The sequence below is a fragment of the Gymnogyps californianus genome, chromosome 4, assembly GCF_018139145.2.
Source record: "Gymnogyps californianus isolate 813 chromosome 4, ASM1813914v2, whole genome shotgun sequence".
NCBI classification, from domain to species: domain Eukaryota; kingdom Metazoa; phylum Chordata; class Aves; order Accipitriformes; family Cathartidae; genus Gymnogyps; species Gymnogyps californianus.
Window position 1 is genome coordinate 61,432,360 of NC_059474.1, and position 23,169 is coordinate 61,455,528.

General features: G+C 45.2%; 1 protein-coding gene across 11 annotated transcripts in view; it reads left to right on the forward strand.

The window, feature by feature from the left end:
- Positions 1 to 23,169, forward strand: part of EPHA5 (EPH receptor A5) — a 209,362-nt gene that overhangs the window by 175,371 nt on the left and 10,822 nt on the right. For all 11 annotated transcript variants that reach the window (XM_050896101.1, XM_050896099.1, XM_050896100.1 and 8 more), the window contains 7 exons: positions 6,185 to 6,252; positions 7,702 to 7,827; positions 8,862 to 9,047; positions 14,013 to 14,074; positions 14,888 to 15,097; positions 16,944 to 17,093; positions 21,800 to 21,993. In XM_050896101.1, coding sequence (XP_050752058.1) covers positions 6,185 to 6,252; positions 7,702 to 7,827; positions 8,862 to 9,047; positions 14,013 to 14,074; positions 14,888 to 15,097; positions 16,944 to 17,093; positions 21,800 to 21,993 — 996 coding nt within the window. The remainder of the gene's footprint in view (positions 1 to 6,184; positions 6,253 to 7,701; positions 7,828 to 8,861; positions 9,048 to 14,012; positions 14,075 to 14,887; positions 15,098 to 16,943; positions 17,094 to 21,799; positions 21,994 to 23,169) is intronic.

Here is a 23,169-nt window from a genome sequence, read left to right on the forward strand (position 1 = left end):
TTATTTTTAATTGTTCTGGTGGTGGCTTAGGAAAGCAGGGAGTCATTCAATGCGAAGGCAGGGAAGGACTAAAGGCTAAAAATACCACCACTGGAATTGTGAAACTTCCTTTGTAAGGCGTCCAAGTTAATCGGAGGTCGAAGGCAGGGTCGCACCGTGTAGATGGGGACAGCAGTGGCTGGGAAAGCAGCTGAGAAGACGGTGAGCCTGCAGCCCTTAGGAAGGGAACCTGCTCTGGTTCCTCTCAGGCCAGTCATCTAGTGTATCTTTGAACTCAGCCGAAGGTCTTAGCTTGTCGTCTCAAGACCTTTTACTGCTCTTTTGATCCCGTTCTCCAAATTATAGGACTTTGAGAGTAGATAGAGGAGTTGAATGATTCAGATTCCCAGCCTGCATGGGTTGCTCCAAGTTACTCGAGGTGAAAGTTTGGTCCAGTGCAATGGAAGTAACTCACAGACATCAAAAAAGCAGGAGGAAAGTGAACAGAAAAATGGGAAGCAACTTCCAGTATAAAAGCTGTTAGCTTTATACCAGTCCCTTGAGTATTCCCTGGTTTTGTGATACTGAATGTATTCTAGGATTGCAAGCAGTAAAGGCGAATGCTGAACATGGACCAACATCACTAGAGGTAGACTTTTGCCTCCGGCTCTCAGTATTGGTGGTGTTTATCCAGGATAAAGCTATTTGCTGAACAAGTTATTGTCTCCACACACGAGCTGAGGTGACAGGATCTTGGCTAGATGGACGGATTCATGTTTGTTTGTTCCTCTGGGTGGAACACGGTCCTGTCCTGCAACATGTATGCAGCCTTATTGCTTTAACATCTTGGAATAAATAGTCTGAAATGAGCACTACCCCTTGTAAACAACAACCTTGCAGTCCTCACAAACCTCCTGTAAAATGACAGCTCGAGATGGGTTGGATGCATTCCTCAAAGTTGATTTATTGTACAAGATGTGCTTCTGAGTGAAGGTCTCACCCCTGAAAAGCAAGTGGCGTTTTGTCTTTGTTTCAGAGAAGTGCACAGAGTTCATCTATCTCGTATTTAAGAGATTAAATACATGTATAAATCTCTGCAGGACTGGGATGGGAGATTACGTGCTGCTTCAGAGCACAAGCCGTTCGATGGTACTGACTGTACCTAGCAAGGTGAGGTCCCTTTCCTCAGTGGGGATGTCTAAATGCTGTCCCCATGTGCATTTCCAGTAATGTGTTGGCTGTGTGCTGAAATGCTTTGGTCTATGCCTATAAAAAAAGTATATAAAGACTCTCCCACATCACTGCCTAGGTCTTGGATGTCCAAGGTCCAGGTCCACAGTCATAGAATCATAGAATGGTTTAGGTTGGAAGGGACCTTAAAGATCAGCTAGTTCCAACCCCCCTGCCATGGGCAGGGACACCTGCCACGAGACCAGGTTGCTCAAGGCCCCATCCACCTTGGCCTTGAACACTTCCAGGGAGGGGCATCCACAACTTCTCTCTGGGCAACCTGTTCCAGTGCCTCACCACCCTCACAGTGAAGAACTTCTTCCTTACATCTAATTTAAATCTACCCTCTTTCAGTTTAAAGCCATTACCCCTTGGCCTATCACTACATGCCCTTGTAAAAAGTTCCTTTCCAGCTTTCTTGTAGGGTCCCCACAGTAGTCCCTTCCACAGTCCCCTGACTGTGTCCTGCCTGGATTGTGACCAGAGTGGTGGCCCCAGCTAGGGAGATTGGAAACTCCTTCCGTTGGGCATTCTGTGGTTTTGGGGGTTGCCTCGGGTGGCCGAGGGGCCACACACCACCCAGCAAGGGCACCCCAAAGCACAGGGCCAGACGCAAAGCATCTGCATCAGTCCAGGGAGAGTAAGCATCTTCCTGCCTCGTTTCTTGAAGGATTTTTCTCCGTGAATTGGCTTCTGCCATGCGAGGCAGTGGGCATTGGTTTCCCAGCTGTATTCTTCATCTTTCTACCTGTCTGTTTTATATTTTATAAACCTATATAGGGATCATTTTACAACTTCACTTTTATAATCTGCCCCATAAATATTTTACGAGCTGCCTGCCAATCTGCAAGTAGTTTTTAAATAAGACATGATGCCTTAAGAATATTTAAAGTCTCACTTTTTTTTCCTCTGATACTTTTATTGAAAAACACAGAGCTGTGCAAGGAAGACATCTGCTTTCTAGATACAGAAACTGGGACAAATCCACACCAGGAGTAAATGAGTTGAGATTCAGGTGTGCTGCTGAATTACGTTAACTCTTTGGCTGAGTGTCTCCAGCTCAGTGGGAGATGAAGCGAGCGTCAGGATCTTTATGCTTTTGCTGTACGTGATATAGAAAAGATATAGGAAATCCATGGTTTGTACAATGACAATAAACTAGAGAATGAGTCTTCCATCGGGAGCCTTTTGACTCGCAGCTTTTCCAATAAATATTAAGAGCAAATGCACATGCAGACATGGATTATTTCACAAACAAGTGGGAGCTTTTTCTTCCCCCAAAATATATTGCAAAGCCACAATATTTAGATACTTTTATCTGCCGGTAAGATTCACATAGTGAATCAGGACTGTTAACCTGAAATAGCAGATTTTTGTGGGATTTAGTTGGGGAAGAAAGGAGAAAAAACTGCTTGTGGGTGTTATTTAAAGCATCTGAAGGTCAAAAAGGGAAGAAGTGCGGTTTAGCCCCAGTCAGTGTGTACATGGCTTTTTTCTCGGGGTAGTTTAAGAAAGTGTCGTGGTTTAACCCCGGCCAGCAACTCAGCACCACGCAGCCGCTTCCCCCTTCCCCCTCCCAGTGGGGTGAGGAGGAGGAAAGAGGGGAAAAAAAAGTAAAACTCGTGGGTTGAGATAAGAACAGTTTAATAACTAAAGTAAAATATAATACTAACAATAGTAATAATGAAATATAATAATAATAATAGTAATGAAGAGGAATATAACAAAAAAGGAGGGGGGGGGAAGGAAAAAAACCCAAACAAACAAACAAAAAAACCCACCAGTGATGCACAATGCAATTGCTCACCACCCGCTGACCGATGCCCAGTTAGTTCCCGAGCCACAATCCGCGCCGCCCGGCCAACTCCCCCCTGTTTATATACTGGGCATGACGTTCCATGGTATGGAACACCCCTTTGGCTAGTTCAGGTCAGCTGCCCTGGCTATGCTCCCTCCCAGCTTCTTGCACACCTGCTTGCTGGCAGAGCATGGGAAACTGAAAAGTCCTTGGCTTAAGATAAGCGCTACTTAGCAACAACTGAAACATCGGAGTGTTATCAACATTATTCTCACACTAAATCCAAAACCCAGCACTGTACCAGCTACTAAAAAGAAAGTTAACTCTGTCCCAGCCGAAACCAGGACAGAAAGTGAGTGTGCAAAGGGCACAAGTGATTGCAACAGGCAGGTTTTGCAGCAAGCTTTGTTAGTGACGCCCAACTGTTGCTTGACAGTCGCAGTCCACTGGCTCCCATTTCACTTTGGCGTGTCTTGTCGAGGCTTGTTTTAACGATGCTTTGGCAGTCCCAGAGCCTGATTTCATATGCTAATGTGACATGCTGCTGTATGTGTTACCCAGCTCAAGAGAGGGGGGACAGCCAGAGCCAACTGGTTTGCATTGGCCCTTTGAGTGTGTCCCTGGGCAGTAAAACATGGACCGTTGTGCATCAAGGTGTGCTTGGATCACTGGACACAAGCAATGGCATGTTCCCCTTTTCTCTTTCCTCCCTCTTTATGGTCGAAGAATCAGGAGATGCGGGTAGTAAAAAGGATAATGTTAGAAAAGCTTATTTATAGGTGAAGTACTCCAAACGTGAGGAAGAGATGAGGGCATTTGCTTTAAAAGGTGAACAGAAGAAATCTTGTATATGTGCATTTGGTAGAAGGATGAATTGAAACATTTGTGTATTTTTAAGAGGAAAATTGAGTTATATGCCCCAATCCAGAAAATTACTTCTGCGGAAAACTGATATAACTTTTGGCAACTTGCAGCAGAAAAAATTGGGGTTGCCAGAAGTGGGAATTGATACTGATACTCATATCTCTAGTTTATATAATTAAAGGGGGAGGCAGTATGATGAAGAAGAAGAATCCATTTTCACCCAGGGATTGTGAACACCAAAACACGTTTTGAAAAGACCCTTACTCCCAGGGTCTCCGCGTACACCTAATGCTTAGTTTTTGAGTTAATTAGGCAGGACCCCATCTCGGGAAATGGCACGCTGCTGCTAGAGCAAGGCGACGAGCACCGACACGCGCATAAGTGAGCCGTGTCTCCAGGCACCTCATTGCTGCTCTCGTGGGTTTTGCATTTGGAACGTGATGGTCTCAGCTTGGTCGCTGCTACTGAAACCGCACCCTGCATGGATAGCCTGGCTGTTCATCAAGTGCGACCCATTTATCTCCCTGCCTGTGCCCCCAGGCCACCTGTCAGCCTCCCCCCTTGTTTTCTGCACCTTGTATCGATCCATTCCCCTGCACTTGCACAACCTTTGCAGTCTGTTTTTTCCTCCTCTCCCCTTGGCACAGGTCTCCCCTTCTCCCCAAGGTAAGCTTGCGTGCCTGCTCCCCTTCCCTGGAGTAACCCTGGGAGCTCGTGTTGCTTTTCCCCTCCTCGACCCTCTGGTGTCCACCTCTGCTGGGCCCAGCTCAGTGGCGGTGCGTGTCCTGTCATGGTGGGGCTTTTGTTTGTAATTGTGATCGTTTCACAAATCCGGTGCCAAAATCCTATAGCCGAAAGGCTGCTTGGCCCCTTGCATCCAGGCAGACAGCAGTTCCCTGTAATAGGACTTCACGCTGAGGGCATGTTTCATGCAGATGCCTATTACTGCCTCCTCCTAATTGCAGTTTTGTTTCTGCTAATCATATGCTCCTCCTTGCTGCGAGTGATGCTGGAGTGCTCGCATCCCCCTGTCTCAAAAATCAAGGGCAATGGAAGAGAAGACTCCAAGTTTCTCAGCTTTATGTGGCTTCTTGGTAACCTGAGGCTTTCTTTGAGGTGTGCCAGCTAGTGCTCCCACTGTGCACTGGCTGGCTTGCAGGTGTCTGTTGCAGGTTTTTCACTCTACCAAGCAGTGTCCCTCTGTCTCATATCCATGTAATTTCCTTTAAGGGTGATCCAGTTCCTGTATCCAGTTGTCATATCAGGTCCTTGGAAAGACTGGCGTATATATGTGCATCATACATACCTCATCCTGTATTTTTAAATGTATGTATATGTGTGTATATAGCAGTTCTCCTTGCTTATGCAGTTACCCTGTGGCTTCCTACGTGGTTGTCTAAGCGAAGCAGGTCTCAGAAATGCCACCAAAGCAGCCGGTGCAGCTAATGCAATAATGTCACCTAGAGAACCCGTGAGAAGAGTGAGGGACGAGTCAAAGAAGAGCAGCCAAAGACTAATAGAAGGATGCCCTGGGGGAGATGCAACTCCCATATGGTTGTGGTTGCAACTCCATGGTAGGATTCAGCAGCATCCTTGCATTGCCTCATGCTAACGTGGGAGCGAGATAGGTCAGGCAGTGACTACGTGCATTCTTCCATCTTTATTGCTGCTGGGCAGAGGGAATTGCATGAATGGTAGCTCCCCTGCATAAAGACAGGAGATGTGCAGGAAACCCCATCAGAGCCAGGAATACATAGGAGACCTTTGAAAGCAGTGAGGCAACAGGTTTTGGTTTTTTTAAGCCATTATTTTGCATGTGCATAACGTGTTAATGTTTACAAAAAGCTGTTTTCTAAAGTATCAAAATTTAAAGTTCTGTGCAGATGCCCAGTGGATGAAGGGAAGCATGCAATACATACAACATGGTGCCTGCAAAAGCTCTGCGGTCCAGGAGATCTTGCTTGTGCAATTCTAATGTTTCATCCCATTCCTCTTCCATCGTCCTTCCTGTTCTTGCTTTTTTTTCTTCTTAATAATAGCTGAATTAGATGTATGGTAGAGTGGAGTTGTTCAGAAGCATCTGTGGGATTTGGAAACACAAGTCCAATTGAAAATTGGTGGGCCTTGGGCCCTGAATCACATTAGGGAAATTGCAAGTAGTTTGATGAGCTAAAACTAGGACAGCAGCAATACAGCCACTAGAGAGGTTGGATTCGTCGCTGCTCTGGGTTTTTGTGCTTTGTGTGATTTGAGGTAAAGAGCGGGGTTCTGCCATACCAGAGACAAAAACACTCTTCTGGTTTTTTTTTCCAGGCGATGTGGCTATAGCAAGGCTAAACAAGATCCAGAAGAAGAAAAGATGCATTTTCATAATGGCCACAGTGAGTAAAGATCCAATGTGTATATATGTGGTTTTGGCTCCTGTGGTAATGAGAAATACAACTGAGAGGGTTTTTTTTCCAAAAAAAAAAAAAAAAAAAAAATTCTGTTTTTGCTGGTAATTCACAAAAGAATTGTTTGTTCTGTTAGTCAGTAAGTCTCCACCTGCCCCTGCTCTAAGCCCTATGGAGAACTGAACATTTGAACAGTCCTTACATGTGCCCAGCTATTCACACCTGTATGTTTGCAGCAGATCTCTCTAGCGAGCCAGTTTGTTCTGTTCCTCTGTCTTTGCTGTGTGACCCAAGGTGCTATTAATTTTGCCTGGTCAGCACATAACAACTCTACATTTTTATGGTCTGGACGTGTCAGTCCAGAATACCTGTTTGAAACCCTTGCTCCACCCCAGCCAGCTGTGAGGACCAAGCCCATGGCTACTCTTTGCCTTGGATGCCTCTGCAGAGGCATGAGGAATAACACCTACTTCTTGCTCCTAGGAAGCTTTCAGAAATGCTGTGTTAATGCCCTTATATACAAAAAACCTCTGCAGTGATGCTAGAAAGTACATCTTATGGTTACTGTCAGTCCTTCCGTACATCCAAAGCCAGCATCTGAAAAGCCTTCCTTCGTCAAATGCTGTGGGATCTGGGGATGGGTAACAGCAACATGCCTTTTGGGGTGGAAAAGGCAAACGCATCTTGAGTGAAAGTCAAATTTCCATTAGTGCTATGTAATGAAGGCAGCAGGAAGCAAATCAATTAAGAGCCACAGTGTAATGTAGCTGTCTTATTAGACTGATGAGCAGTTCTTCATGTGAGTAGCCTTAATGATTGTCAAAACAAACTTATAATATGGATAATGAAAATACTTTTTCCACTCTCAAGTCCTGGAGAAAAAGCCTGCTATTGATTATATTTATACTGGTACAACCCACAGGCTTTGTACTGCAAATATTCAGTTCATTTAAATCTCAGTAACTCCATCTGAAATAATGTGGCCGATTGATTAGCTAATATGTGACTGGTAGGGCATAATTTATTGCAGCTCTCCATCAAACCCCATCCATCCAATTTGCTTTGCAAGTTGTTCCTTTAACATTTTGCTTTTTGTACTTTTCCTCTTGGCATACCCTTTCCAGATCCAGAAAGGGATCCTTTTGCACCAGACCCCGGACCAGTCTGTTACACAGCACTGAGAGGGATTTTTAGCTGCGCATCATTCCAGCTGAGCACTATCATGTGCTTTTCTAAATAAGATGAAGTTGCACGTATGTCACATACAAACTACATGTCATTTTCCAAGAATGCTATTATACAGGGATGCTTTTCCTGTAGAAATAGGTTTCCCTGCTGCAATGTTTTCCAGCAAAGCAGAGTGCAAGGAACAGGAGTGTGTATTGCCCATCTTCTGTCATGCAATATGCCATTAACGCTCTTAATTTGTGTTTGCAGTTAAGCTGCCTGGAGTAAGGACCTACATTGACCCTCACACCTACGAGGACCCTAATCAAGCTGTCCACGAGTTTGCTAAGGAAATTGAAGCTTCATGCATAACCATTGAAAGAGTTATCGGAGCTGGTATGGAAATGCATTTCATGACTCTCGGCAGTGTGGAGGGTTGGCTTTCTCAACACGAGAGATCTGGGAAGGGCCATGAAATATTTGTGCTGTTACGTACCCTGCAAGTGATGGGAGCATGTTCTAGCTGAAGTTTGGGACAAACTTGTCATTGTCTGCGGTTTTGAAATTCAGAAACTGAACTGAAAACGGCCGAAAATGGTCACGTTTGGACCAAGCTGAGTTATTTCAATGGATGCTAAGGGAAATGAGTCACTTAATTTTCAGGTTCTTTTCACCTTTTTAACCTTCTTCTCCTCCCTCATTAAGGTCAGTCTTGAAGCAAAAATTAAGAATGAGAAGTCATCTGGGAGAGGAAAAAAGCACAAACCAAAGTCCAAAGCTTTTAACTTCCTTGGTTAAAAGAAATAACTCCCATTTTCTTTCCAGTTAAGCTGTTTGTTTGGACTTTCATCCAACCTTAGGAATATTTTCTGTCCTCTGAAATTGTGGTTTTGGAGGTAATTTACTGTTCACCAGAAAAAAAGAAAAAAAATCCATTTGGGTTACTTTTTAAAAAAGGTGGTCATAAAATTGGAAAGGGTTTATAGTCTATAAAAATATATGTTGCTGTGAAAGGCTAACAGCATTCCATCTATTTAACTTACCAAAGGAAGGTTAAGAAGCAAGTGGCTTGTGTTTTACAGCTATCTACACAGGACGATGATATAGGATGTGACAGGACTCTTTCATCTAGTAGACAAAAACATGAAATGAGGAAAAAGCCCAATGGAATATAGAGCATAGCTCTTTAAATATAGGAAAATTACATTTTTCTTCCTAGTTTTCTTGTGCTTATGAATTACTTGGCTTGTGGTACACTGGCTATTTCAGATCGTGATCACTGTGATGTTCAGCTTTCCACATCCATGAATGCAGGACAGCCTGCTTTTGATCAGCTATCTATAAGGGCTGGGCTGCATGCTGTAGATGGACACGCGCCATGCGTTCCTTCGATGTGCTGTGATCGCGTTCTTTCTGATTTTTCTCTGAAGGTGAATTTGGGGAAGTCTGCAGCGGGCGGCTGAAGCTGCAGGGAAAGCGTGAGTTTCCTGTGGCTATCAAAACCCTGAAGGTGGGCTACACGGAGAAACAGAGGCGAGATTTCTTGGGAGAAGCAAGCATCATGGGGCAGTTCGACCACCCCAACATCATCCACCTTGAAGGCGTCGTCACAAAAAGTAGGTACAATTCTCTGTGGACTGCTGTCCTTGAGCTCTGGCTGATGGGAGAGTTGGTTAGGGAAAGAAGACTTGGGTAACTCGTGTTTTGACTGCGCCTTTCATAATTTCTCAAAAAACAGTGAAGTCCCCTTGCCTGAAATGTCACACTTTGTAGGTCCAGCCAGGAACAGGTTCCCCAATATTGTAAAGGTGGTTTGTGCCCGAAGGATTTCTGTGTTCTTCCAGCTACAATGGATAGATAATGGCTAAAATGATAAAAAACATTAACTCCCTCTGCAAACCTCGCCTCACCTAGGCATTATATTCATGGGCTAAGAGAAAATCCCTCTTTAAAGGCCCAAAATTAAATGAGACAGAAATAGGAGATGATATGCCTGGCCAGCCTCAGGCAGTGGGTGGGTGATGGAGGTGGCAGTAAGCCTGGGATGTCTGAATGCTGGTGGAGTGTGCTGCCTCACTTCTGACTTGCAAGTAGTTCAGCAGCACCTACCGCCTGCAAAATGCAAGAGCATTTTGAACGCAATGGTGCCGAGCCACCCGCTAAGTTTTTTGAGCAGGCTCGCTTCTTATTCCTGCCTTTATTTGTTTACTTTTGAAACCACATGAGCCCAAGGGTGAGAAAAGATGTGCCAAGAAGAGGGAAGCAATTTCCCTGGCAGGGAAACAGGGAGGATGCTACCAAGAGTTTGGGGGGGGGGGGGGGGGGGGGGAGGGGAACACAACCCCATATGACTTCCAGCCATCATATTTTGAGAAACCACTGAAGCAAAGCCCACAGGAGGGTAGTGCTGAGCTTTGTGATCACTCACACGGGATGTAAGGACAGAAGTTAGCTGAAGTTTTGCTTTCCAGAAGCAGGGAAGAACAACGGGAGTGTAGCTGAAGATGACAGGAATGTTGTCCTGGTTTCGACTGGGATAGAGTTAATTTTCTTTCTAGTAGCTGGTACAGTGCTGCATTTTGGATTTAGTGTGAGAATAATGTTGATAACACACTGATGGTTTAGTTGTTGCTAAGTAGCACTTATCCTAAGTTAAGGATTTTTCAGTTTCCCATGCTCTGCCAGCAAGCAGGTGGGCAAGAAGCTGGGAGGGAGCATAGCCAGGGCAACTAGCCAAAGGGGTATTCCATACCATAGAATGTCATGCCCAGTATATAAACGGGGGGGAGTTGGCCGGGAGGGGTGGATCGCTGCGCTGGTATCGGTCAGCGGGTGGTGAGCAATTGCATTGTGCATCACTGTTTTTTTTTCTTTCCTTTTTTTCCCTCTTCTTTTTTTGTTTTATTCCTTTTCATTACAATTATTATTATTATTCTATTTCATTATTACTATTGTTAGTATTGTATTTTACTTTAGTTATTAAACCGTTTTTATCTCAACCCACGAGTTTTACCTTCTTTCCCGATTCTCCTCCCCATCCCACTGGGAACGGGGCGGGGGGGAGTGAGGGAGCAGGTGTGTGGTGCTTAGCTGCTGGCCGGGGTTAAACCACGACAACTGTGTAAAACCATGATTGAGGCAAGCTCCCTCTGGGATCTGCTAGTGATGCCTGTGGTAATAGTTGCCCCTGGTGCCGGCATATAGATTATGTGAGGGGTTGAGGGCTTGGGGAAAACGTGAAATGGCTGGCAAAACGTCCCAGCACGAGAGTTACTGAGGTCTGACTGCTCAGTTAGCAAAATAACCTTCCATAACTTTCCCAGCCAAGTTCTTCTCCAAATTACTGTATACACTAAAGACAGGGGCAGAGGAAGGGATGGCACATCCGAATGTGCCCAGCCCAAGCCTCTCCAGCTGTTGGTGCTGTGCTGAGACTGTGGGAAAGGTGCAGAGGTGTTTTTACTCTTCCATTTTAAAGCCTTGGAGGATCTACATTATTTGCATCAAGGATTTTTTTGTTGAAACAACTACTCCTTTATTTTAAGATATATTTTAAGTGTTTCAGGAAGTTTTTGCTAGCTGAAGAAGCACGAGCCTCACAAGTGTGAATGGCTGTCTCCCCTCTTGTCTTCATGATTGGTAATGTCAGAGCTTAGCTACTACCATTCAAATGCCAGCATCTGGGGCCGTGTGGCTGCTGTTAGTACCATTTGTCATTCATCAGAGGCAGCATCTCCAAAATTAGTTCTTTTTCAGAGCTGCAATAGAGAAGGTACAGAGACGCTAGCTGTTGTCCTGTTGATATCATTATAACCTACTCAAAGCAATGCTATTTTGCAATCAACAGCCTTTTGTTGCATTTTCCCTTGAAATTGCATTTCCTAAATTTTTTAAGAAAAGAAAAAAAATAACCAAGATAGGTTTCTCCCAAAAATTGAATAAATATCAAAATCTCTTGGGGTCACCTTGTGTAGCCCTTAATACATAAAAGCTCCCATTTCTAGCCCTGCAGGGATGTGGGATATTGGACAGGAAGCGAGTGACGATTATACATCCATAAAAGCTGCTGCTGATGCGGGCTTGAGTCTTTCTGGCTGCCGGGGCCTCAGGGGATGGGTGGGAATCCCACTTTTAGAGAGGATGTGCCTCCCTAGCGAGCTTTGCTTCTAAATTGGAATTGAGTTTTGATGCAGGGGGGTACATGCACCCTGAGCTCCTCATTAGCTCAGTAAATGTTTGTTTACTGCACTCAAAATTTTCTCCATTGGGCATCTGAAGCATCTTCCCAGCTTTTTTCTTTTCTTTGAAATGGACCAAAACAACCTTTATGAATCCCAAACTATGCTGCTATCTCAAAGTATTGTTTAACTTCTTTTTCCCTTCAGTGTTTTAGTCATTGGCCTGTCGTAGATTCAGATCTTTAGGGTAAAATGTCTTTGCTGCATCATGGTTTACTTTGGAAGTAAATTAAGTTAAATTGAATTAGGCCATTTTTAATTCTGAATGAGAATATCCACGCAGGGGCTTAATACCATTTAACTAATCTAGTTCAAATGTACACCTTAGTTAATTTGGATTAATCATCTTCATTGTCCCTGTGCAGACAAGCCCTTAGCTATTTCTGCTTTACAAAGGTAATGACGGTCCTGTTTTCATTCACATCCCGTTTGGTTGCGCTGACGGTGCGCACGTTGCATTAGTACATTGATATGAATGACATCTACACACATTTTATGGCCCCGTAATGCCAGCAGGAGGGAGCCCTGCTGACATGGAGAATCAGCCCAGTGCTTTAAAAGGGCCGATGTTTACTTTTAATTTACTTTGTTGAAAGTTACTCTGTTTGTGTCTTTATTTCCATGTTCTTGGATATGGGGCTAATTTATTCCACGATTACTGTCAACCTGCAGCAGTCAGATAATGAAACATAAGTGCCAGAAATCTTATTTTATTTTGTCGGATGGCAACCAAAGGTAGTAGTCTGAAGGAGGTCCCCCAGGGTGGTGGCGTAACGAGACCGCCAGTCTTGCTGCAACACTGCCTTGAAGTGTCAGAGATAAGGGACTCCATGCTACAGTCAAGGGTTTAGTGTTTAAAAACAAAAAATTTAAAAAAAATTGAGATATACCTGGGATTTTCCTTCCCTGCGTAGCCACTGACATGTTTGCCAACCTATAGCAACGTCACCTGAGATCTCTCCTCCCTCCTGCACGCAGCCCATGTTGTGCGTAGACGGATGGCCGTCATCCTTGAAGATGGGGCCCATTATTCTGTTTGGGACTCAACAATATTTTTCATGGCCCCAAGGTGCATTTCTCATATCAAAAGTAATACTTTTGGCAAGCTTTGAGCTCAGGCAGTAGCTGTGATATTAACTTAAAAGAGTTGAAGCAGCGCAGGTCCCTCACGCTGCAAAGGTAGTATCTGCACAACAATGAGTGTTTTGATTGACAAGTTCACCATTACCTTTATTATGTAGATAATTAAGCAGTAAATTAGGCAAATAGTTAACGTAACAGGAAAGTAGGAAGATTAAGATCAATCTAAATAGTAGAACATGCGCTGATTTTTAGGAGCATTTACCTTCATGCGCATGTTATGACACACGGCAGCTCTCGTTGATCATTTCTATGAAAGACATTTATAATGCACGTTACAAATAATTGACAGCTCCTCTTTTGTCTGTGCTTCATGCTAGCTAATGGAAATTGATTTAAATAAAAAATAATTTACATGTTCTTATAAGATTTCATTGAATTTGCAAGGGCTGGAGCACACCACATTAATTATTGCTATGTCATTGTGGCAGGCTAGCGAGAAATTAGATATAAAAACTGAGCAAAAACTATATATAATTACCATTAAAATGACTCGGGCATGAAAATTAATCAAATGGATTTGGAAAAACATTATTATTCCTGTCAACAATAGGAGACCAGGTCTTTTGTTAAGAACTTTTATTTTGATTTCCACTTGCACTCATTCCATACTTAACTCGCTTTTGTTCAGCAGCATAAATATTCCTTTTCTTACTTCCAGATGTGTTTACAAGGGTAGTCACATGGGATTACTTGAATTACAAGAGATGTAATCCCATCCTTTTCTGGTCTTGGTTTTGGTGGCTACCAAGATCAGATAGATACTTCAGATCATCCTGGTTGCTTCTGTTGGGCTCCTGTTGTTACTTCAGGGCGTTGAAGCTATAGGGAAGAGTCCAAAGAGGTCGCTGTGTGCAACTGGGCCTCTGCAAGCTTTCAGCTTGTTCACGGAGATGAGAAGGTTGTGCATAGGTTGCCTGGGTTCAGCTTGCAACCTCTTCCTCAATCATCATCTAAACACTCTAGGGCTTGGTACCCCACCCGTAATACGGGATTACTTTTTCATCCCCTCTTCCTCGATTCCCCTACTTCTATGTATATTCTGGCAAAAACTATTGTCATTCCGCTGGGACAGCAGTGTCTTGGTGTAGATTTACTGTTGCATGGCTGTGTATTCACATTCAAATGCATTATGAAAAGACTTTATTATTGTTCATGTTTTTTAAATAAATTGCTAACAAACTCGTGCGCGTTTTTCCCCAGGCAAACCAGTAATGATAGTGACTGAATACATGGAGAATGGTTCTCTGGATACATTTTTAAAGGTAATACTTAGATCCTTTTTCCAGGGCGACCTTGGTTAAAGTTTGGGTTCTTTGCAGATGGTTAACATCAATGAAAATGTTTGCTGGGTGCTGGTCCAGCTGTTGATGCTGTCTGGAGGCAGTAGCAGCTCAGTTGTCTGTTTGATCTATATTTATACAGCATCCTGAAGGATCTGGTTCGTGCATTGATACAAACAGATAAGAATAAATTGGAGGATATTATGTTTATTTTAGAAGGCAGTCTGCTGCATGGAAATGATTAATTTATCCTGCAAATTTGATGTGTTTCAAGAGCACATCCACACTGCATCATGGCAAACCCCAGACTAGTCAGAGTTTTTCCATGAAACGTAAGAGCTAGAGAAGGGAGGATAGGGGAAGTGGTTAGAAATGTGGTGTGGCAACATGGGGAAGAGCCCCCACCCCCAAATATTCACACATGGACCTCTGTAGGTAGGATTTCCATGCAACTTGGTGCCATTCAGTTGGCTGACTCGGAGACAGCCCACCCCGGTGCCTTTATACACATAACTACATGTGTTCACTCCCAGTCGCAGTCTCTTTATCAGTCACCAGTGGAAACAGCTCCTTGATCTCCAGTGAAAAGAACTACATTTCCTTAGCTTTGTCTCTAGAGATCCTAATCCAAACAGTGGAACTTTGAAAAGCTTCGTGGTCAGAGCATGAGAGTAATGAATTATTAATTTCCCTGGTTTTTTTCCCTGGAGACTTGCCTTTGCATTTTTATTCATGCACACGCAATGCTGAGGGTGCAGAGACTCTCAACTGATCAATGTCTCCTTCCTTTTGCAGAAGAACGATGGGCAGTTCACGGTCATTCAGCTGGTCGGGATGCTGCGAGGCATCGCGTCAGGAATGAAGTACCTGTCTGACATGGGTTATGTACACAGAGATCTGGCTGCCAGGAATATCCTAATCAACAGCAACTTAGTCTGCAAGGTGTCAGACTTCGGCCTCTCCAGAGTCCTAGAAGATGACCCTGAAGCAGCGTACACAACCAGGGTGAGTTATGAGGATACCGAACTGCTTGAGCTCAAGAAAAAATGTATTCCCTGCCACATTTTGGTGTTCAGGCTCTCTAGCAAAGAGGTTTCTACAAATCCAGAGCCTCTAAACTGTGCACGAGGGTTTAGCCACGTGTTACCAGTTAATTGTTATCAGATTTATTTTGCAAATGCCTGTAACTTTATAGCGGGGATGGCCAAATAAGGCGGAACTTAACTAATAACTTTTAAGTTCATGTTGGGCACCTGAGTCAAATAGCAAACTTTGCAAAGGTGCTGTGCTCCCAGGTCTGTTCTGTCCTCTTTGGTGAATACCAAAGGGAGAAAAGAGCAAGTGCTTTGCTTAGGCACCCATGCAGAGATGTAAGCCATGGTCTTCTGGACAATTTGACCCTTTTAAAACATTAGTAAGTGCGTAATTCCTGTTGTAAATGACGCATATTGCCCTCAACATTACCCTGTTGAGGGTAATTGCCCCAGCCTGAGAAAGAGCTGCTTCAGCCTCAGTGCTCTGCCCCTTTCCACCCTTGATCCATCCTTTCAGGGCATCAGCCCACCCATCCCAGTGCGAGGCCAAGTGGCCCCAGAGCTGCGGAGAGGGGGTGGACAGAACCCATCCTCAGCAGCACAGGCTTGGAGAGAGGCTCTAATATTCATGGCAGTGATTGGCATGCCTGGACATGTCCTATTGGTGTATTTTTCCAAGGGTATTGTTTTACAGGTGGTGGGAGCTCTCTGGGTCACGTTCCCAGTTCCCGCAGAGATCTGGGAAAGGCCTTTCAGCTCCTGGCAGTCACGGCCCCGCGATGGGACTCAGTGCACGGCTGGACCGGAGCCTCCCTGCAGGCTGGAGGGCTCTCAGCCAGCCCTGCTGTGGCTGCAGTGTGCTGCCATGTGCTAACTGGCACTGCTGAGAATCTGGCCCCTCACTTAAGGCATGCGCTGATAAGTCTGTGAATAAATAATTACTGGAAGAAGGGACTTTTTAAAATTTGCTTTGAAAAAGTGTTCCAAATTCTACCTTTTTCCAGTAACAAACACTGTTGGGGGCATTCAGGGAGACCTTCCAATATTTAGCTCAACACTGAGAGGAAGGGACTTCACAGTAAAATATATTTTGATTTAAATCAAGGGAGACAACCCTTTAAACCCAATGAGAAAAGTATTCGTTAATCCAAACTCCCATTTCCCTCCCCTCTTCCTTCTCAGAGCTGGTCTGAAGTTTGATTTCTAAAATAGTAGAAAGGGGGAAAGGAAACAGCAGAGCACATTTGACAGCTGTGGCATCATTTTCAGTCCCACAGCAGAGGCCAAGCAGGCTGGTCTTTGCACACACAGATTTCTGTACCTGCTACGCAGATCTGTCTGCACAATTGGGACTGCATTTAAAAAAAAAAAAAAAAAAAAGAAAGAAAAAAAGGGCATTACTTCCGCAGCAATTTGCATGAAGCCCTCGTTAGATCAAAGTCTTCCTCTGCTTCAGAGCTGTCTGTTCCTCCCCCGCTCGCTCTCAGAAATGGAGGAACTGTATTCCCCTACCAACCCATGCAACATAATTGAGATGTTGATCCTATACATGTCCCAGCATTCAAACAGCATTCAAACAACAAACCTTCAGGACAGCCAATTAGTAGGCAGCCTACAAATGCTTATGGGCTGAGATAATGTGGAAAGTGGCCCCATGCTGTCAAACAGATTTACTTTAAAATTCGATGTCTCTTTCCAGAGAGAAAATAACATCCCTCAGTGCTCTAAGAAGTGCTGTTTCGTCCTCTTTTGCATGTTCTCTGCCCTCCTCTGCAATCTGGTTTGGGTTTTTTTTTTTCCTTTTCTTTTCCTTCTAGGGAGGGAAGATCCCCATCCGATGGACAGCACCTGAAGCGATTGCATTCCGCAAATTCACATCGGCCAGTGACGTCTGGAGCTATGGCATCGTGATGTGGGAGGTGATGTCCTACGGCGAGAGGCCTTACTGGGAAATGACAAACCAAGATGTAAGCACGTGCGAGAGCTGCCGCGTGACGGGACTTTGAGGGCTCAGCGTTCATTCCGCAATCAGAGAGGCAGGATGGGGACAAGAGGAGGAGAGCCGCTGTAAAAATGGCTTTGCTCCCCTATGCCAGACAAAAACGATCCTCCTGTTTGATGCTTTTTTTGCAGCAGCAGCAGCCCAGAACAGGCTGTGTGCAGAGGGAAATGTGTCTGCACAGAGGCAAGCCTGCTTCCCCCAGCAGACCACTGGAGCTTCACTAATGCTGTTAGAGCTGGAGCCTGTCCCTCCTCTGCTTAATGACAAAGGTCTGCCAGGGGATAGATGCTGATAGACTGGCAGCATTTCAATTGTGTGTTCAAACCCCTGCTGCCACGTAAAGCAGAAATTCAAGAGAGTCATGGTAAGGGCTTTGTTTCCCTGCACAAAGGCTGGGTGATTTGATCTAGTGACAGCAGTCCAGAGGGCTGCGTCTTGGTTGCCCTTGCATTGCTGATCTCAAGAGCATCGTTTTGCTCCTGTTGTGAACATCGTGTAACTCTGTGCTAACGCAAGCTTTCATGGTTCGTTTGTACAGCACCCTTCGAGTTGTGTCCCCTTGCTCCTGGGCCCCAGTGGCCCCTTGAGCCTCTGACCTCAAGACCACCCTCTGAAGCATCTCCAAACAGGGACATGCCTGGGGACACTGTCTCCCTCCTGACTCCAGCTCTGATCCCAGCCTGTGTAAGGATCTCTTGGTCCTACTGCAGGGCTACCTCCTACCCTGAGCTCACCAAAAACGTCTGTCCTTGTCTAAGGCTACAAAAAATTAAGCCTGGGGTTGCCAGATTTTCTAGGCCCTTCCTTCCTCTTCACAACCCTGAGAACCATGATGTGTGGAGGTCTCTGAAGATGCCAGCTAGTACATGAGGTCAGGGTCACCATGAGGCACATGGGGCCCCCAAAGCAGCTCTGCGATGGGGGGGGAAACGCACCACTCTGTTGGGCAGACAGTCGTTCCTCGTCCCTCCCACTTCATCTCTGCAGCCCTGCCGCCTGTGGAGACGCTGCTGCCAGCTGGGCAAAGCAAGCAGGTCCTTGCTCCACCATGGACCTTGCTCTGGTCACAACACCTGATGTTTCGTCCTTTTTTCTTTTTTGAGCAGCGTCCCTGTCCCCGTGACTCTCGGCCGTTTCGCTGGCAGCAAAGGCTCTGGCTGAGCATTTTGTTTCTCCTGTGTTTTGTCTGCGGGTCTTTGCCATCAGTGGATGTTACTACCTGTCACGCCGAGCTGCTGTCTCATCTCGCTTTGAGTCTAGGCGTGGAAACGAGCAGTACCTTTGAGACAGTCACGCCGTGCTTCTTGCCAGGGAGACAAGTGCGTTGTTTGGCATGAATGCCCCACTGCTTCTGCATTGCTGAGGCTGTCACATTTGCAGGGAGTTTGGTAAAGCAGCATGTATCTACGCGGGGATTTATCTCAATCAAATACAGAGACTTTCTTCCATAGCCTGTGCAGAGAATGCAGCAATTGAGAGCCAAGCTTTTTCGGTCACACTGAGCACTGTAACTGTCTTTAATGCTGATGCACCAGCATAGCACAGATGTTGTTTAGTAAATGCCAGGCTAAGATTCAGGCTGGTGCCGGTGAAATAATGCTCCGTGGCCAGGGGAGTCCCTTGTCTGGATCGTAACGCTATGAACATCCACACTTTGCAGAACTGTTCCAAAAAGCCCAAATGCCTCCGTTCACTGTGGGGCACAGGGTGAATTTCACACTTGCCTGAGAAGAAGCAGATGGAGGGGACTGGTTTCTTTAGCAGCAGAAAGTAGAGGACTGGTGAGAAGTTTACAAGCATCAGTTCCTGCTCAGGCTTTGCTTGGGTTACCTCTCTGCCTGTGTGCAGGTGGCAAGTGCTTAGGTGGTGGTGGCCTAGGAAACTTAATTCAGTGCTGTGGCATGTTTGTCATGCAATTTATGCCTTCCTCCTTCATCTTCTGAAGGCCTCCTCTTCCTCTTTCCTCCCCTGCTTGTGTTGGCAGAAGAATCAGTGGTTGTTACATACAGCATTGGCTTTCGTGCGGAGGACCAGGGGGCTCTGCTCACGTGAATTTCAGACTCCGTTGCACAAGAGTTTCTTGTTGCATGGCTTGTAATTAAAGCACATTGTTTGCAAGCACAGTTGGTGGTGAGCAGAACGATTCTCACCATGTTACAGCCGGATTGCTTTAAAGGAGGTGCAGTGCCGTAGGGCAGGAAGCGTTGTAACTGTGAAGGCTACAAACCACGTTTTAAAGTCGTGCTGGTTTCTGGATGGCCTTCTAAAAATATGCTTTGACTCGACCACAGGATAAGGCTTTGATGCAGGAATTGTTGAGAGGAATTTTGTGACCTGTGTTACACAGGTTGCTGAGCTAAATGATCACAGTGGTTGCTTTTCAGTCTTCAGACTGGTGGTTTTATGAAAACACAGAGCTAAAAGTGTTGCTTTGGTTTACTGGAATAGACTATCCCAAATCGTCCTCTCCCAAACATCCAGTTCAGTCACCCCAATCCATATGTGAGTAGTGCTTGTCCAGAAGAGGAACAGGGACAAAAATGCCTCCTTATAGGTGCAAATTGTAGCTCTTCAAGTCTTACAAAGCAGTACGCACCAATGAATGGAACAGCAAATGTGCCATTTTCTTATTTTCTAAGTGTTGTGGTGGCTACAAGTGACTCGGTCTTTGTTGTCTCGTTCTTTTGCTTCTCTTATTGCCAGACCCGCAAGGCACCTTCAGATGCAAGAGTGTATTTCAGTATCCTACCTCCTTGTAGAATTTTGATACCATTTACATTGTATCACCACAACGAACAACATCGTGTAAATTGAGTTAACGCTATTGATTGTGATGTTACTGCCAGGAATATCAAACATGCATAATCCCATTGCAGATGTAGTTCAGATATTCTGAGCTGGTGCCAGATGGTCTGCTCCCTGTCTTGCTACTATTTTCTTTCTGCTACAGCTGGAGGATGATCCGTTATTGTTATAAATACAGATGTGGACACAGCAAATAGTGTTCTTGTGGCTGTGCCACACTGAGGCTTTTTTTTGTAGGGCAGCTGCAAATTTGGTATCAGGGACCAGCTGAAAAGCATGATGTGAAGAACAGACAGTGCAGATAGCGTAGTGTGGTGGGGCTGGTTTTTGATGCTGCGAGCAAAAGCCAGGCCATAGAAGAGATTGCTTCGCAAGCGCAGGTTGGGTGGAGAGCGGTGCAACTGCTCCACCGACAGATGAAATCTTAGATGGGCACAAAAGGACTGCAGGTCTCGTGGGCCAGATCTTCAGACGTGCTTGCTACCCTTGGAGAAGATTATAAAGCCTTGCCTAACTTCTTCTCTACTACGTACCTCCTTAGAGAGTTTGAGATTCCTGCTACTGCTGCTCAGCCAGCCCGGCTCATTCCTGGGACTCTTCCACTTGGCAAAAAGCCCTGTGGTGGAGGATGATTTGAAAGCGATCCATACGGTCCTGAATTTCGGAGCCTTCTGAAACGCAATGCCAGCCTGACGTGGCTCTTCCTGTACTGCTCGTAAAGGGACTAAAGATCAAGAAAACAACTTCCATGCTAACCACAGAGCATTCTTTTTAAACACAGGATGTTTTCAAATCGTGAGACGGTGCCTAGAACGAATGGCATCTGAGGCAGTCCTTGGAGTCCAACAGTGAAGCACTGTGGTTTTCCACATAGCAAATAGCTGCTTCCAGCTCCTTTTGGTCAAGGAGTCTTGGGAGTAGAGGGTGTGAAGATGGGCTGCTGGGACTCTCTTGGTGTGGTCACAGACCCTTGTGGCTTGAAACGCGAGCTGTGTTCTCCTGAAAATTGTAATGGTTCAAAATGGGAACTGCTGGGCTTGGAGCCCTGCTGTAAATCTGCCCCAAACCGGGGAAAACAAGTTGCTTTCTTCAATTCTGCCCTCATTTATTCATTTCTGCCTTTCAAGAGGGCAGGCAACACATGTGCATACCACTTGTTTGAGATATAAAACCGTAGGTGATTTGTATTTGAAATCAGTGTAACAACCCTCCCCTGGTTTTAATTTGCATATTCTTGGGCTGACATTTTAAATTCCTGGCAGAAATGTGGCCACACTAAGAAATGACTAGACCCAGACAGTACTGAATGATATATGAGATGGTTGTTCTGCCTCTGCCTTGAATCCATCCATCAATTAGCATTCAAAGTCTCTTTTGAAATACAGTCAGACTTTTATTACTGTAATACAAATTTGTGGTCTAGCACATGCCTTTTCATTTAAAAAGAAGCCAACATCTGAATAAACAAAATCACTGCACTCCAAGAAGATGCCAGAAGGCCCTGTAGGCTGCTTTTCGTGGACTTAGGGTAGGCTCCGGGAGTGTCCTGGTATATAACCTACAGACCTCAGTTGAGCTTTGAACAAGTGCAACCTGGCAATCTGGCCCCCTGGTTGCAGCAGTGCCTTGGCTTTCTAGATTCACTTCGCAGTGACCAAAAATTAAGTTATTCAACCCATCCTGTAGAAAATATGAAAGATAGCGGGGTTTACTGGGTTTGCCTCTTGTGTGCAGAGTTGGGGGGTGGTGGGATTTTACATGAGCATATTGCTGGTCCCAAAGGTCTCTGTTTAAGTCAATTTGCATTTGGTAAAAAGGTGAGAGGAAGAAAAGCAACCCATCAGCCTCGTGTTTTGTCTCCCGTAGGTGATTAAAGCTGTGGAGGAAGGCTATCGCCTGCCAAGTCCCATGGACTGCCCTGCTGCCCTCTACCAGCTAATGCTCGACTGCTGGCAGAAAGACCGCAACAGCAGGCCCAAGTTTGACGAAATTGTGAGCATGTTGGACAAGCTCATCCGTAACCCAAGCAGCTTGAAGACTTTGGTTAATGCATCGAGCAGGTACAAACTCAGGCCAGAGCCATTTCTCAGAGCGAGACCCTTGTCTGAATACCCGCCCCTGAGGTTGAATTACCACTTATTATTTAGCCTGCGTGCGTCCACGGATGGATGTTCCTCTAGCTTCATTATGTCCAGGGGAGTTTTCCCAAATCAGCTTTTTCTGTTGAAATTGGCAGGCAGGTGAGCAATTCAGTTACTCTATAAATGCAGTGCTGCTGTCACAAAGAAAATTACTGTGGCCTGTCTTTCAGAAATGGGAGTTTCAGTGGTATTTATAGGTCTATGATAAAGCTACCTGTGCTCTACCCCAAGGTTAGAGAGGGCAAGACTTGAGTGCATGAAGTAGATAGTAAATGCTGCTCAAATTATCTGCCTGTTGACTTCATCTTGGTAATACAAATGAAGAGCATTTCTTGGGGAAACTTAGGATGTGCAAAGCTCACGGATGTCCAAATGCATCCTCCCACAACTATTCCCGAGCGTGCTAGCCGCCACCACCAGTTCTGACAGTACTGGTAATCGCGAGAGGATCTCTGTGGTTCCCAAAGAGCTGTACACAAATCATTTGCTGAAACCACATTAAGTGAATAGAACAGCCGGTGTGCAATTAAACATGAATCTGAATAGCTGCTTGGCTACAAGTAAGGTAAATATGCTCAAGAAATAAAGCTGCACTTGGGGAAAAAGAGATTAATATTTTTTAGTGAGTTTTAGTATTGGAGTCTCTACCATACTGGAGTCTTGGAAAGGCTTTTTCTTTTTTCGCTGCAAGCACACAAGTATTACTTCTGAGCCATCTGTGTTGCTAATCACTCAGTCCCTTGCAAGGTCGTGAAGGAGTGACGAATATAAATTATTGCTGCTTCACTGATGGCAGTGGAGTTCCCCTGATTAACACTGAAACAGGCCCTTCAGAAAAGCTTATTCTCAGAGGAGAAAAAAAAGACACGTCGTTTTCCTTGGTCAGGAATGAGAGGGATGTAAGATGAAGTTAGACTGGTGGTGTGGACCAAAGCAGATGTACTGTTGTAAGCTTAGACCCACCCGTCTCCGCACCTTCCGAGTGAGTCTTGCACAGCTGCATGTGGCCCATCTCACCTGTTGCAGCTGGACCTCACATTCCCATGCTGGCATGTCCCTGCACATGGCATCTCATGCACCGAAAGAGAAGAAACA